This window comes from Pithys albifrons, chromosome 1, assembly GCF_047495875.1.
Source record: "Pithys albifrons albifrons isolate INPA30051 chromosome 1, PitAlb_v1, whole genome shotgun sequence".
Classification (NCBI taxonomy): Eukaryota; Metazoa; Chordata; class Aves; order Passeriformes; family Thamnophilidae; genus Pithys; species Pithys albifrons.
In genome coordinates, this window is record NC_092458.1 from 80,171,981 (window position 1) to 80,186,832 (window position 14,852).

The 14,852-nt window shown below is 41.4% G+C and overlaps 1 protein-coding gene across 7 annotated transcripts in view; it reads right to left on the reverse strand.

The window, feature by feature from the left end:
- Positions 1 to 4,247: 4,247 nt before the first annotated feature.
- The window catches only part of RAB30 (RAB30, member RAS oncogene family), a 49,054-nt gene continuing 38,449 nt past the window's right edge, over positions 4,248 to 14,852 (reverse strand). For all 7 annotated transcript variants that reach the window (XM_071556249.1, XM_071556242.1, XM_071556223.1 and 4 more), the window contains one exon: positions 4,248 to 12,739. In XM_071556249.1, coding sequence (XP_071412350.1) covers positions 12,489 to 12,739 — 251 coding nt within the window. In that variant the 3' untranslated portion in view covers positions 4,248 to 12,488. The remainder of the gene's footprint in view (positions 12,740 to 14,852) is intronic.

Sequence of the window (14,852 nt, forward strand, 5' to 3'; positions counted from 1 at the left end):
TTGAACAGAGAAATCTTGGTTCTGTTGCAAGCTTGTCCATCAGGTCCTGCAAGAAGGATGTGGGAATCTGGTGGCACAGGATGTCAGCCTAAAAACCTGACATTTTGTTGCAAATGAGTGTTTTTAAGGTCAGTGCAGCTCAAGGAGGGTGAGGAGATGCACCACCACACTTGTAGAACCAGAAGCAGACCTAAAAGTACCTGTTGTGACTTTTGATTTTTAGTTTTGAGGCATAAAATGAATATGCACCATTTACATTGTGACTGGTGACAGGAAGGGGTTACTTGGTTTATTCTCATCTTCAAGGTGGACATTTTTGCATTACTGTTTGAGGCCTCACATCATTTCTATTGCAGCTACTTAAGCCTCAGACCCCGTGTTTGTTCAGAAGAGTTTTGTGTCTCAGCATGCAAGGAACAAATTGTATCAATGCCAATGTCTAAAGCACTTTCAGTTTATGAAGACAACACTTCCACCTTAGGAAACCTAAGAGGCAGAAGTTGCTGAAAGTTAGTGTATTGTGGGAATGTATCATTTTGTCTTCATCTTGTTCCTGTGTGTTTTACTCACTATATGTTGATGATTATTGTTGGAGTCAGGGCTTGAAGGGCTTCATGTGTGAGGGAAAGGCTTCTCTAATCTCACAGTCCCTTGGTCTCACAGTGTAGCATCCACACAGACCAGTGTGTTCAAGCAGGACCTTCCTAAAGCAGCCAACAGAAACCATGTTTGGAATGGATGAAAAAAACACCTTTGAAATTTGAGCTGTAATCTTTGTGTGCCTTCATATTTCTTCTACAAATTAATTATGTACTTGCTCGTTAATTGCAGGAAACTCAGGGAAGTAGGGTGTTTACTCTTGCCACCTTATCCACTGTTTTTTAGCATGGATCACCATGACAGAACATATAGGTAAACGTTTTTACTTTTTCAGGCTCTACTCTAATCAAAGGTTCTAATCAAATTCATTTCGCTTTGAGGGTTGGGAAGGAAGAGAGTATGTGAAATCAAACAAGCTGCTTCTGCAGCTGAGCAGGGTACAAATGAGGTACAGCATCTCCTGCAGCGGTGTGGATGTGCTGAGGCTGCAGGCTGACCAAAGAAAACAGCAAGCAGCAAGTCTGCACAGGTAAATTCCCTTTACAAAGAAGCTTTTCCAACTCAGCATAGGTTTGTTGGTTTGGTTTTTTTTCACTACTTACAGCTGAGGAAACCTGGGCACAGGTTCAAAGACTTGCCTGACATAAGAGCATGGAGCCCAGCTCTGGAGACCTTAACTACCATCTTTTCACTGTCCTACCCAGCAAGTTACTCAAGCACACCCCTAAAGTTCTTCCCATTGTTTAGGGATGGTGCAACAGCAGATGGCAGTGGAAAGAGGTTTCCTCTTACAGGTCCAAGCCTAGATCTCTCCCATCCCTGAACCCTACATATAAACAGAATAAAATAGGAGCATCTAGTTACAGCAAAGAAGGAGGCAAAAAAAGAACAGAATTAGACATCACAATTTGATGATGTTTAATTGATAAATTGAGGATGTTTTTAACAGGGGGGAATTTAGGTTGGATGTGCAGAAGAAATTCTGCACTGTGCTGGTGATGAGGTACTGAAACAGGTTGCCCAGAGAAGTTGTGGATGCCCCATCCCTGGAAGTGTTCAAGGCCAGGCTGGATGGGGCTCTGAGCAACCTGGTCTAGTGGGAGAGAAAGAAACAAAACATAGTGGAGGGGTTGGAACAAGATGATTTTTAAGGTTGCTTTCAATCCAAACCATTTTGTGATTCTATGACCAAAGTAACCACAGCATCGTGCCTGCGAATGGAGTCACTTGTTACGTGCAAGGCCAGTGACACCACTGCTGCCCAGCATGGCAATGCTGCACTGTGAAGGACACACAGTTCCATGTGCAAGGCTTCTTGGCATAGCCAAAGGGATGTGAGGGTAACAGCAGAAGTCGTGTGGACTTTCCAAGCTGTTGATGGCCTGCTCAGCAGAGCTTTACCCCTGCATTTGGCAGCAAATCAGTACCCCAGAAGTGCACCAGGGTTGCTTCAGTCAGGGTAGCACAGGGCTCTGGGATGAGGCCAAGTGAAAAGGCCTGTGCCTGCACCTGCATTTACTAATGCTATGCCTGTTGAAAATACTTTATTGCAAATGAAATTCTACTTGGTGAATCCTCGAGGCAAGTGAAAAAAGAGTAAGACATACTGCCTGCCTGGAAATGGTAAATCTGCATTTCTGGCTTATGTAGAAGAAATAAAGGGAAAGACAGCATTACTCATACCCAAATCACTGAGCACAGGGAAAGCAATACAGAAAGTGTTTTAAGACATCATAAAACTTGAAGCTAGTTGTTTCTACTACAGCACATAGTAGGAGACTGCAATTATCACTGGCTCTCTAAGCACTCCCTTATGATGAACTGGACAGACACCCAATTTATCACAGTAGTTAGGCCTGATCCAAGTGATACACCAGAGACTTGATGCAGCTAGCTATGAAACACTGCCAGGGCTTCTACATCGTATACCTGACAGCATATTGACATGAAATGTTTGGTCCAGCATGAGTGATTTTATTCAGCAGACAATTAATTCACATACTATGGTAAGTGATCGCTATGGTGCAAGCTCATGTGATTATAATTATAAGCTTGTGCAAAAAGACTAGAGCTCAGCATGTTTAATTCTGAAGGTAATAAAACTCCTGGAAATGCATACTGGGTTTGTGATTGATTCCCTATGCATAGAAATCCATAAATCAAGACTAGATTTTAAATGAGTTAGGACTGTCTGTGCTATACCATTGAAATTAATGCAGGGCACTCTGATCTGTGCTTTGTGCAAGAGGACTGCACACAGAGCAAGAGCAAAAAGTACTGTTGCATGACAGGCCCCTGTCACAAGATGACATCTTCTGGGCAGAGCTCCCCATGTGCTTGGTAGGGAGACTGACCACGAGACAATGGAAAAGAGGCAGTAAAAGCTCTCTTGGTTTTGCTCCTGTAGTCTGTCAGCCTTGCATTTCTTCTCCTGGGCAGCTTGTTTGCTTTTTGCAGGAAGTCTTTGTGTGCTCACAATCCTTTCACCCGGCAAAACCTGGCACAGGCTGTGTCCTTGCTGCTACACCTGCTGAACAAGAAGGTTGCACATCGCACTGGTTACAAGCTCCTTGCAAGGAAGGGCTGCCACTCTTCACCTGCCCTTTACTTTTCCCAGGAAGAGCTTAGCCTGGCTTCTCCAGCCTTCAGTTCCACAGGCAACACAGTCCATTCCTCCTCTCTTTCAGTAAATACTCACATTCCATGTTTTAAGGATGTTTCCTTCTCCCTTTGCCCCGTTCCTACCTAGAAGCATGCAGGGACTTTTCCCTATGCAAATATCTGTTCTCTCGCTGGCTCAAATTGCCAGCTTCCTGAAGAACACAGAGCAGATGGTCCAGCCCTCATGTCCCACATTTACCAAAGAAGGAGCTACAAGGTCAGTGAAGAGGCAATAAAAGACACACATCTCTTCAAGCTTCACAGCTCCTTTCTCAGTGTGTTAGCAGAAGTCATCTTTGATGTGGAGCAGAGCACAGGGAATGAAACCTGATCACCAGAATGAGTCGGAGCACAAAGTATGTATTTGCCAAAAGACTAAGGGCTTAAAAATGGGAGATCTTGCCCAAAAGGATTCTAGACCTTCAGGAAGTCAGGTCATTGGGGACCACCAGTGGAGTTCAATGGGCATGAAAAGAGCAAGTTGAAGACCGAAAGAAGAACCAACATTAACATCAACAAGAAGAAGAAAATGTCATTGGGACAACAAATAAAAGACCATCCAGAAGCGTCTGACCATCATCTTTATCAAACACAAACCTAACATCATGCTTAGGACAAGTTTAACCCGCTACAGGTTTGCAATGACAATGAATGGATGGTGCCTCTGTCAAAGACCACCCTCTAGTGACTGGTACCAGCATTTCTTTGGCATTTCAAACCACTGTGATCTCTCCTGCTTTTGAGTAGTACCTTTTTTACACTTCTAGTGAAAAGGGTCATCACTGCCATGAGCAGCAGCTTTATATCTGCTCTTCTTGTGAGGTGTCAGTGCTGTGAGAGCCTTGGTATGCTCAACTCAAGCAGAAAATCCCTTATCAGCCATTCATTTGTTGGTCTAATGTTACATTATGTCAAGTGAATGCCTTGTATTTAAGACAACTTTGCTTTGCAGTTCAAATCACAAATCAAACACATGAAAGACCAAGTGGAAAGGATTAAACATTTATTTACATACAGATACACATGTAAGCAATTTCTAAGTATAAAAAAGGACATTACAAATAAACATGAAGCATCATACATTCATCATCCTGGTCATCCAAAGTACATTCCTTTCTCAAGCCCACTGTACCACACTTGACCACAAGAACTTAAAGAAGAGACAAGTCCAAAGCTTCTGACAGTCAATGATTCACAGTTTGGTGATTTGCTAACACCTATATGCTCCCCAAAGACAGCACTATCCCAGCAATGGTCTGACCAGCTGTAGTGCATTTTTTCTACCAAAATGGTTGTGCTTGATCAACAAGAAACACATCCTCTCCTCATCCATCTGGCCACATGTTTAGGAATCAGGGTTCTTGCTGAAGTTCTGTACATTGTGCTAAATTCACAATTCTTGGGGAAAAGACAGCAGACTTTTGTGGGAAAAACTCCAACTCAGGAAATTCCTTTAATGCTGTGACTTCCCTGGCATGGGAATTGCAAACCAAATGCTGCTGTTAGTGCTTAAGCAGATTTTTAAACTACAATTCAAACTACAGTTGATGGTATAAAACATACTTTGTTCATGCTGTAAAAAAAATTACGTGCTTCAATGTTGATTTGATAGTAATCAAAGCTGAGGGTAATTCAGGTTTTCTCCTGAGGAAATGAAGATGCCTTTGTAGCACCTCTAAAAATTATCATAGCTTTCAGAAAAAGAGGAAATGTTTTAGATTCAAAAACCTAAAGGTAATGCAGAGCACGACAAACTTGTCAGTTAGATAACATTACAAAGGGAAACAAGCCAGTAAACATAAAATGCCTACTCAAAGTATTAATGAATTCAAATGAGAGCTGGGTGAGTCTTTCTGTATAGATCAAAGGCAGTTTGAAAAAAATCTCATGCTCTGCAAATTCACAGAACAGCCAAATATGTGCAGCAGAACAGAGTGAAGTGGAAATAAAAGAGCTGAAAGAGCTGTGTCCCATATTGACAGCTGACTGACTGCAGCTGCTCCAATCTCGTGGGTTTTGTTTGGTTTTTATAACTTTTGTAAACAGCTGTGGAGAATAAAATGAATGTGACATATCTGCAGTGCATCTTATTATGCTAAAAACCATGGCATATTTTAAACTACTTCCCTAATATCCGGAGATATACTTGTCACTCCAAATCAGCATAGCAACAAGCACTGGGCTTGCTGCATACCTTCATTAGATGGCCTTTTCTCCACTAAAAAGTTGGCTTCAGAAGTCAGTTTTCTTCTTCAGTACTGGTTGTATGTGGGGGTGAGCAGTAATCCTTTCTTCAAAACAGTCTGCAAGAGTTGAAGCAATGGCAATGCCTGAAATTGTGGCAGCTCTCCCCACGAGATATCAAGTATTTTACTCTCATCCCATTAAAATGTAAAAACAGCATTCCCTCTCTTTTGCCTGCCCCTCTGGAAAGACTTGGCTACTGGGACACTGTGGCCCCTCCATTTACTAAGGCTCGTGCAGTGATGCACCCAGACACTCAGAGGTTTCCATACCACTGCCCCATGACAGCTCAGAATGACGCTCCTCCTTCCATGCAGCCCTAAGTCTCACTGGATGGAGAGCTGCATCCACCTGCTCACTGGAGATCAACTCACTTGTACCAAACCCCCACCGATTCCTAACATCTGAATCTCTTGTATTGCTCTCGTAAGAAGGGAAACATTCCTTACAGGGTACCCTGGCTGGAATGGGCTTATTGAATTATTAACTTTATCTCAATAGAAGAAGCTCAGGGTGGCCCAGAAGATAAACCACTGATACTTAGACTTTTAAGTAAACGAGTCAGATCCAGTGGTTCATGCAATCAGGATAACATGCAATACAGTCTAAGACCTCCCTCCACAGTGTTGGAGGCATGAGCAGAATTGGGAAAGAACACATTCATTGATAAGAGGTACTAGAGGAATAAAGCCTTGAAAAGTGCCAAGGTTTGCACTCATGTGACACCAGACACACCAGAGCCTTTGACTGCTGTCTATGAAAGCAGAAAAGTACTTTTAATATCCCCTCTGCCCTAGGGAACCATGCACAGCTAAAACCATGACCAGGTTTCGGGCATATCATTTTTTCCCTGTGGATCAGGGAACTGGACTTTGAAGGTGCTCAGCAGGGACACCACCACAATGTACTCACAAGTGCGTGTGTCCTTGGAAATGTTATCCCAAGATAAGCAGTAGCGGAAAAAGGTGTAAAATGTAAAGGTGACATCTGCTTCTTGACTTCAATAATCAAACCTAAAATTACCTTCAGAGCTTACTGGAAAAGGATAACTGGCTCAAAAAATGTGGCCACATCTGCAAAGTGCTAATTGCAAGTTACCAGTGTGAAAACAGAGACAATCTGAGTATTGTAAAGCCAGCTCCTGTTTATCCAGACAGAGGAATCGAGCTGTTAACCCTGACTATGATCCTAAAACCAGTCTAATTTTCCTTGACAAAATTTACAGCCTAAATTACACTCACTGTCATCTCATTTTCTGTTGTATTTGAGTTATTTTTTTTCAAGGTACCTGTTGACTGTACTGGGAAGAGCAAGCTTTAGAGATTAGGATTTCTTTCTGGATTTGTGGCTCCCTCTTGGAAAGAAACAAACACCCTCAACTCACAATGGCATACTTCTGGTTTAAGTTACAGCTCGTTTACATGAGGGGAAAGGGTGTGATGGCATCCATGAGTGATGACAGCCAGTGATCTATCCCAGCTGGATATAGTACAGTGCAGCAAAGGTGACTTTGGGTCAGTAGAGTGAGGTGGTGATTAATGAGGTAAGTCAGAGCAAGGCAGCAGGCTACTTTGGGAACCTTGCATCATGGTCAGCATGATTACCCTGTCATCTTTCCTAGCCAAGATAAATCCTAAACTGAGGCAGATGTGAGATCAGTAATGTTTATGGTACATTTAACCACAGTTCAGGTGGATGACTGCATTTCAAAGACATGACCAGTTGCAGTTTAGGCTGCTTTGCTTAGGATGCACTACCTTCTGGTAAGAAATCAAGCTAGTGTTTCCCCATCACTCATCATCATGATCTTTCGCTGCTTGTGAACAGTAACTAAAACAATTATTACCCACAGCAACAGACACCAAGAGAACAGACCTGATGCAAGGAAAAAGGGTAATGTCAAACTGCAAATTTGTTCAGATAACAAATAAAGCTTATAAACAGAGGCAGAAAACAATTTGATATAATATGTTTCATGGGGTTTTCAGCTATTAGAACTGATTAGAGTACTTTCTTTGGCTCCAGAGGATTTTTCTGGTGAGCCCTTATGTACAGGGACATTTAAGGACAGAGATTTTCCATACTTGCTCACTGAGAATTTGCAGTGTCCTCTGGAAACACTTTTTTCTAACAGAATCAACTCAAAAAGTACTTTGTTGGTAGAAGCCACCCACATAAGGATATTTGGTGCTTAGATATTAAAGGAATGCAGAATTTCAGACTACATTCAAATTCAAAGCATCCCTTATGAAAGTCCAGAGCAATCAAAATCTAATCCATAGATGAAATTTTAAAAGAGGATGGGATGGAGAAAATCCTGAACAAGCAGAACCATCAATTTACTTTGCCCTTTCTGCTCCACAGAGTCACCTTCCCCTTGCACAATGGGCTGCAGCACCCATTCTGCCCCACAGCTGGGAGAGGGTTTCTGTGACAGTGTCTCCAGCCATATCCAACCCTGACAGCACCACAGGTCCCCACAGGGCAGCCTGTCCTGCATGTTTGCTCAGCCCATTTTAATAGCTGGAACATTTCACCTATTTTCCAATGGAATTCAGTCTCTGACTACAGGAGTCATGCCAGCTCAACATTTCAGCCTGATTTATAGACAGTTTTTCATACTGAAAAGAGAAGACAAGTGGAAAAGCAGCTGAACAAACAGCAGTCCTTAGGGATAATGAACAAGGCAAAACCCAGTGGGTTTGACTATAACTAATTGCATCTCTTGTCAGCAAAAGCTCCAGAAAGCCTGTTGTCCCATGTGCGTGCACCTCCATGCTTCTGCATCACTAATTTTGACTTTCCCTCTTTTCAAATCACTGTCTCCTGTGTCAGCCTCAGTATGCTGCTGTTATTACTGATGCTGAAGGAATTCAATAGCCATTAACTGCTAAACCTAGACTAGCAGGAGCCTACTGTTTCCAATACAGCCATTTCCCAAAAAGACAAACAGCAGCAGCAGGCTGACAGATTTTAAGGGCTGTTTCATGTGTTCTACAGCAAAGAACAAAGTATTGAGCCTGACAATTTGTCATGTGTGGTTTTCATTAAATAATGATCATAAAGCCATTTAAGATTCGGCACAAACACGTGTTTGAACTGTCTGCTCAAACAGTTTATCTGTAGGCCAAATCAAGACTTCAGTGTTTGAGGTAGAAAGAGGCACTCAGTGTTCCCCTTCTTTACAGAATTCATAATTGCACTTTTTCCATCTTATCTTCTTGACCTGAAAGGATTTTTTTTTCCCTAGCACTTTCACAGGGAACAGAAACAGGAACAGAAGGGAGTCTTGGCTTGCCTCAATAATGCAAAATACCAGTGAGCACTTCACACACAGTGATCTGAAGCACAGAATATTTGGTGGTTTACAGGAGATTAGCTTGACTGAATCAGTGGCTGCACTGGAAATCAGACTTTGGACCATCCAGTTTTCAGAGATGTTTTTACTAATTTCTGCAAACAGCCTTGCTAGATTAAGCAAACACCTGTTGACCATCCAATATTGGCTTCTGCTTGGAGATAGTAATTGTGCTAAAAATGTCAAGAAAGGGTCTTGGTATGGGACTACTATAAAACTTAATGTTCACCCAGAAACAAGATTACTCCATGGCTGTGAATATAATCCAGCAACCACAGTAAAAGCAATGCCTGGCTCTCTTGCTAGTAGAAAACATTCCCAGTCAAATTGGCCCCATTATAGCAATTCTGCATGACTTTTGGATGCTTGATCCAGCAAGCACCACACAGCTTTTACTGACATTTCTCTCAGTCTAGGAAGTTGTTTAGTTGGTGAGCTGATTATCACACAATTGGGATTTGTATTTATTTTATGTTCCTCTATTTTTCACAGCTTTTATCACTATGCCACAGCCCTATGTTGTCATTAGCAGTCAATAAAGCTCCTCTTCTAGCTGGGAAACCTTCAGTAGAAGATCAGACTGTAGAAGAGAAGATAAGCCCTCAGTGCTACAAGGAAACGCTACAGAGATATTCAAAGGTGTACAAAAGTAACTCCAGCAAAGGAGTTGCCACAGTAAAATACCACTTCTTCAACAAAAGGCATGTTTGAAAACATCAGAAAAAGACGTGAGTCTCAACCGGCAGCTTTGGCTTATGACCCTGTAAAAGGTTGCACAAATCACCATTTTTCCTTTCAAGTTTTGAAGCCTACACAGAATAAACATTGAAAGGAATCAGTTAAAATTTGACTGGAGATAATTCACTTGAACATCAGGACAACTGCAGCACTCCACACTGCTCCAAAAGCACATCACTGTTTGGAGATGGAGTCCTCATGAAGATTTGCTAGCAATAAAAAGAAATAATGTTTTGAGGTTGCTAGCAGGCAGGTGGTCTCCAATACAGTCACCTTCAGGTTAGACAAGCACTAGAAAGAGAGATTTAGGTATCTAGAAACCTCAAAATAAATAACCAAGAAAATAAAGTTAGCAGTTTCTACTCTTTGACCAGTTTAGCATGTTCAGTCATGTTAAAGCAATAGAGTTCCACCTCAAGAAGTGATGCAAGAGGCACTTTAAAATGCTTTTACAGTGGTACTCAGCAGGGATGAGGAGCACCTGCCCAGCTGTGATCTTTCTGGAAAACAGGCTGAGAAACCCATGGTTGTCTTAGTGGGCAGTCTCCTTCCTCCTTGATTAACTCGATCAAAGAGCTCTGCCCTATTTGTTCTCAATTTCATGCTGACAAGTCTGGCATTAGAGGAGTAAGAACTACTACAAATTAAATACCCATAGTATATATTTTTAACTTGAGCATTAGCTGACATGGCACACCCTGAGCCTTGCTATAAGGAACTACCTAAGAGCTGTGCCAAATCAGCTGTCTCTGAGTTGGGTGCTCTTTACAAGCTCAGATGAGGCTGCATTTGGCAATTTGGGGAATGTTCAAGAAGAAAGACATTGCCCTTCAGCCCAGGCTGGGTCACATAGTCCAGTACAGCAGAAGCCACCAAGTACCACACGTTTCTAAATACTCTGGATTACAATGTGAGCAAAGATTGAAAAGGACCAGGTCAGAGCAGCAAATGATGTGGTTCCCAACATGCCACACTCACAGAAGTTCTTGGCTCAGTGTTACCTAAATGGCAAACAATCTTCATACCAAAGTTTCTACATCTTCCTTTTTACCACTAGTCATAAAAGTGACCCAAAAATAGCAAGATGATATTAAAAATGGCCATATGACACACCAATTCCCCCTCTCTGACACAGAGTCAGCTCTCCATTACATATCAAAGGCACAACATGATACAGACCAAAGACATCTTTCCAGGAAACAAACAAACAAAAAAGGCATTTTAAAATGCCTTTTTTTGTTTATTTTTTTTCAAGAAGTACTTACTGGCAGCTCTTAATGTCAGTACAAAAGCTCTGTTATAACCTTCAGTAAAAGCCAAATTAATATTAAATTGATTAACTCTAAACTGCAGCATATCTCAGCCATGTAATTGTCAGGAGAGATTTATCCCAATTAGCTAAACTGAACTCAAAATTCTAAATATCACTGTTTATGTGCGCATTCACTTTCTTCTGATTTCACTTTAATGCCAACATGTAAATTTCCTATGCATTGTATGGCAGTGGAGGGGGAATAACATCACAAATTCCATAGTGCTTTCACTTCAGGTGTTTTGTGGGAAGAAATTGCCTGAACAGTTACATGTACACTGGAGTTTGGGATTAAGAGTATGAAACATTAAGTAAATAAAATGACTCCACAGCCCTGAATGTGAAACCTACTCTAGCAGAGACTTGATGCCAAGAAGATACCTCCAAGAGCATGTTTGAGAGCAGTTCCACAAGGTGAGAGCTGGAAGGGTCAGACAAGGAATGATACCACTTGCAACTCCTTGCTATTTCCACATAGCATTGAAAAAAATAAACCTCTACAAAATTGTATTCTTGCCTTTCAACATGAACTCTACCTACAAGCTTTATTTTTAAGCTGGACATTTTGCAGACTGTCACTTGAAACTGTGCTTTCTTTGAACCCTTATATACAATCCATGTGTGCACAAGACTTTGGTCACGTCTGGTGCACTTTTTCCAAGTCCACCAATAACTTTTCCCAAGGCTAATTTTTTACATTAGGACATGACTAATTAGAGGAGTAAGAGTTTGTTTATTTATTTTTTTATATTTATTTCTGGAAGATCTTTTCATTCTATGTTGGATATCAAAGAAGAGCACAGTCCTATGTTCAGGCCTAGAAAAAGAGGTAATGAGATTTTTTTATCTTTATGAACAGTGCTTATTAGTGTTTTCTCTTAGCCAGTCTAAGTTACACATTCAGAGAACAGTAATGTAGTAAGACTATGTTGGGGCTATGGAATATTTGCTGAACTGCTAGCACCAAAGGGAGCAACTGAGCTGTATCCATATCTTCTTCCATCTTGAAAATGTTGATATATGTAACTTTTTTTTATTCCATGTTCATGAAAGTGCCTGTAGATGAGAGACATAATACTATTTCAAACACCAGAGTCCTCCATGAAGACGCACGGGCAGACATTATGTACATGTCCTAAGAGCTCACTCGCGGACAGCCTGGAAGATTGCCAGTGGAGTCCAAAGTCAGCATTCATTGTTGGCTTTTTTCTTCATTTTTTTAACTTTAAAAAGGATCAAACACATTGTTCTGTAAGACAGATTTTGATCTCTTCAATCTCTTCAGGAGAGGCTGGTCTTCTCTCCCACAGAAGGAAACAAAACAGCTCATGTTCTGCATTATATGAAGGACTTGTGCAACTCCTCCTTTCCTGACCTGCTCCACAGACTTTGAGAAAAATGAAAGTTAAATCCTGCTATGTTGCCATGCAGCTGGAGCCACCAGACTGTCATGTTTCCAGGACTGCAACCTGACTCAGGCTATGTCACAGGGGTCAGATTGGCAGGAGTTCCTTCAGGCAGATAAATCCCACCAAAAACAAAATCCTCTTGGCCCATGGCCCACATGCCAGCTCTTTAATTAAAATTACAGCAAGTCAAGTAGCTGATACTTTTCCCCTCTCCTGGTAAGGGGGATGAGACATTGTTCACAAGGGTGTTCTGTCGTGCCTCGCTGATCAATCGGCAGGCCAAGTCCAGGAAGAGTTTTTCCACATTATCCGATTCTTTTGCCGATGTTTCCAGATAGTACATGTCCTGTGCTTCGGAAAACTCTGCAGCTCTTTGCTGGGAGACTTCCCTCTTATCAGCTAAATCAATCTTATTACCTGCATTGATAAAATATTTTAGAAAAGGAATTAATTTTACTTCAAAACCAAGAGAAACTGATGTTTATAAGGGATAAATAAGAGTTTGGTGTTGTATATATGCATTGATAGTGGTTTGAATATGTGACTCTTAGTTCTTGTTCTCCCATCCAAATAACAGATTCCCTGATACATGCAAGTTCATTTCATATCAATTCATTTAATAAAATATGCCTTGTGAACATCCAAGTCAGTTATCTTTAATTTAGTACCAGTGCATGTTTGCTGCTATCAACTAACATTAAAGGATTTCCATTTTAATATCTATTGAAAATTCTCCTGTCCTTGCTCTGAGGAGCACTTAAAATGTCAACTACAGCATATGAGACACTAAATGTGATATTTATCATGTTGCTACAAGCTTTTAGAAAAAGCCTGGCATGGAAGACAGCTTCCCTATTTCAATATTCCCATATAGGATTTGGCTGTGGAGGCTGGTAGAGGGACAGGCTTGGGGGACACTTACAGAGGGGGGTGAGGCAAGAAACCAGCCCTTTGTTTCAGAGAGATCAGCTTAGCTGAAAGTTGATTAAAGCCTCAAGCAAGTATCTGATATGATTATACGCTATTACTGGCCACTTCACTTCAAACATGATGTTTCTGCCATAAATTATTCTTACAACAAAGATAACAGACCAGGACCTGCAATAACAGGTGTTCAAGGACTCAGTAGATTCAGAAGGAAACACTTCCTGGCCTCACTCCTCCCAGCAATTTTGTGAGAACTACTGGGAAGAAAAGATGGTGTTTTCAATCACAAGCCTTGTCTCATTGCTTTCCTCTCATCCAAAATCTCCTCCTTTCCCAATAAAGCAGTTTCTTGGATCCACCACACACACTGAAGTTACTCTCTCTAAGCAGATTATCACTCAGCACAAGTGATTTATGGGTATCACCATCTTCAAAGTGTATGTTATGACTGAAATATGTTTTATATTTTGTGCTGTAGATGCTGGTAATTAACTTGCTGTTCACTAAAAAATGTGCACATTTGTTAGTAATTTATTAATTATTTCTGCACTATTTGTACCCAGACCATACTCAAGGAGTATGAGTTTCTTGCACAGAAGCTCTATAAACCCCACAGCTCATTTGAAATACCACTAAAAAAAGAAACTCAAAAGATTTTTTTTCAAATACACTTTAAATATCCTTTACCATGACCTAGATTTTTTCATTTTAACAGCAAACTATTAAAGGTGATATCAACACTGTAGCATGAAACTTTTTGTCTTTCCCAAGTTATTTTTCCATTGTTCTTTATATAGTCTAGGACCTTTAAAAGCCAAGTCCTGACTTTCAAATTCCAAAAGCAGAGTATGAAAAAGCATGGGTAGGCAAAATAACCTTCCCCTTGCTTGTAGCAGACAGATGGCCTGAGGTCTGTTTTGCCTTGAGCTGAAGCTCTACAGATTAACGTAACATTCAGTTATTTATTTTTACTTTCCCTAAAATCCATGCAAAAGTATCCAATTTTCCAGCTCTGCCCCACCTATGAAAATGTAATGATCCATGCAACCATCCCATTCTGATGTGGTTCCCAGATCCTGACCATTTAAGATGAGACTGGTTGTCTCATCTTTATGAGGTACAGCAACCTGCAGGCATCACCAGCTTGAGCATATCCTCACATCTAGAGGACACATCTAGAGGTTTGAGCTTGGAGTCACAAGGAGAACTGCTGTATTCTTAGCTCAGCTGGTAGCTGCACTATCCACACTTTAGTTCCTTATGGGACCAACTGGTGGGAAGCATCCCCCTCTCTGCATGCAATAGCCTTAACCCTGAAACAGGACCACATGTCAAGAAGTGGCCACAGTGTCTTGAACACCATTATCAGTGTCTTTGGGTTATTTGCAGAAGGAATGGTCCAAGCCCTGGGTTTCAGGCATCAGCAGCACCCTGTGCCCATCTCCAGTTACAACTGGTTGGCAACAAGATCCACCGCACCAGTTCAAGCACCCTGCACCACCAGTTCACACTCAAGATGCCTCATTTTCCTCCTGCTAACACCTCCATCTGCCCCCTCAACATGCACAGCTCGTCCCCTCCTCCCACCACCCTGCGAGGGATG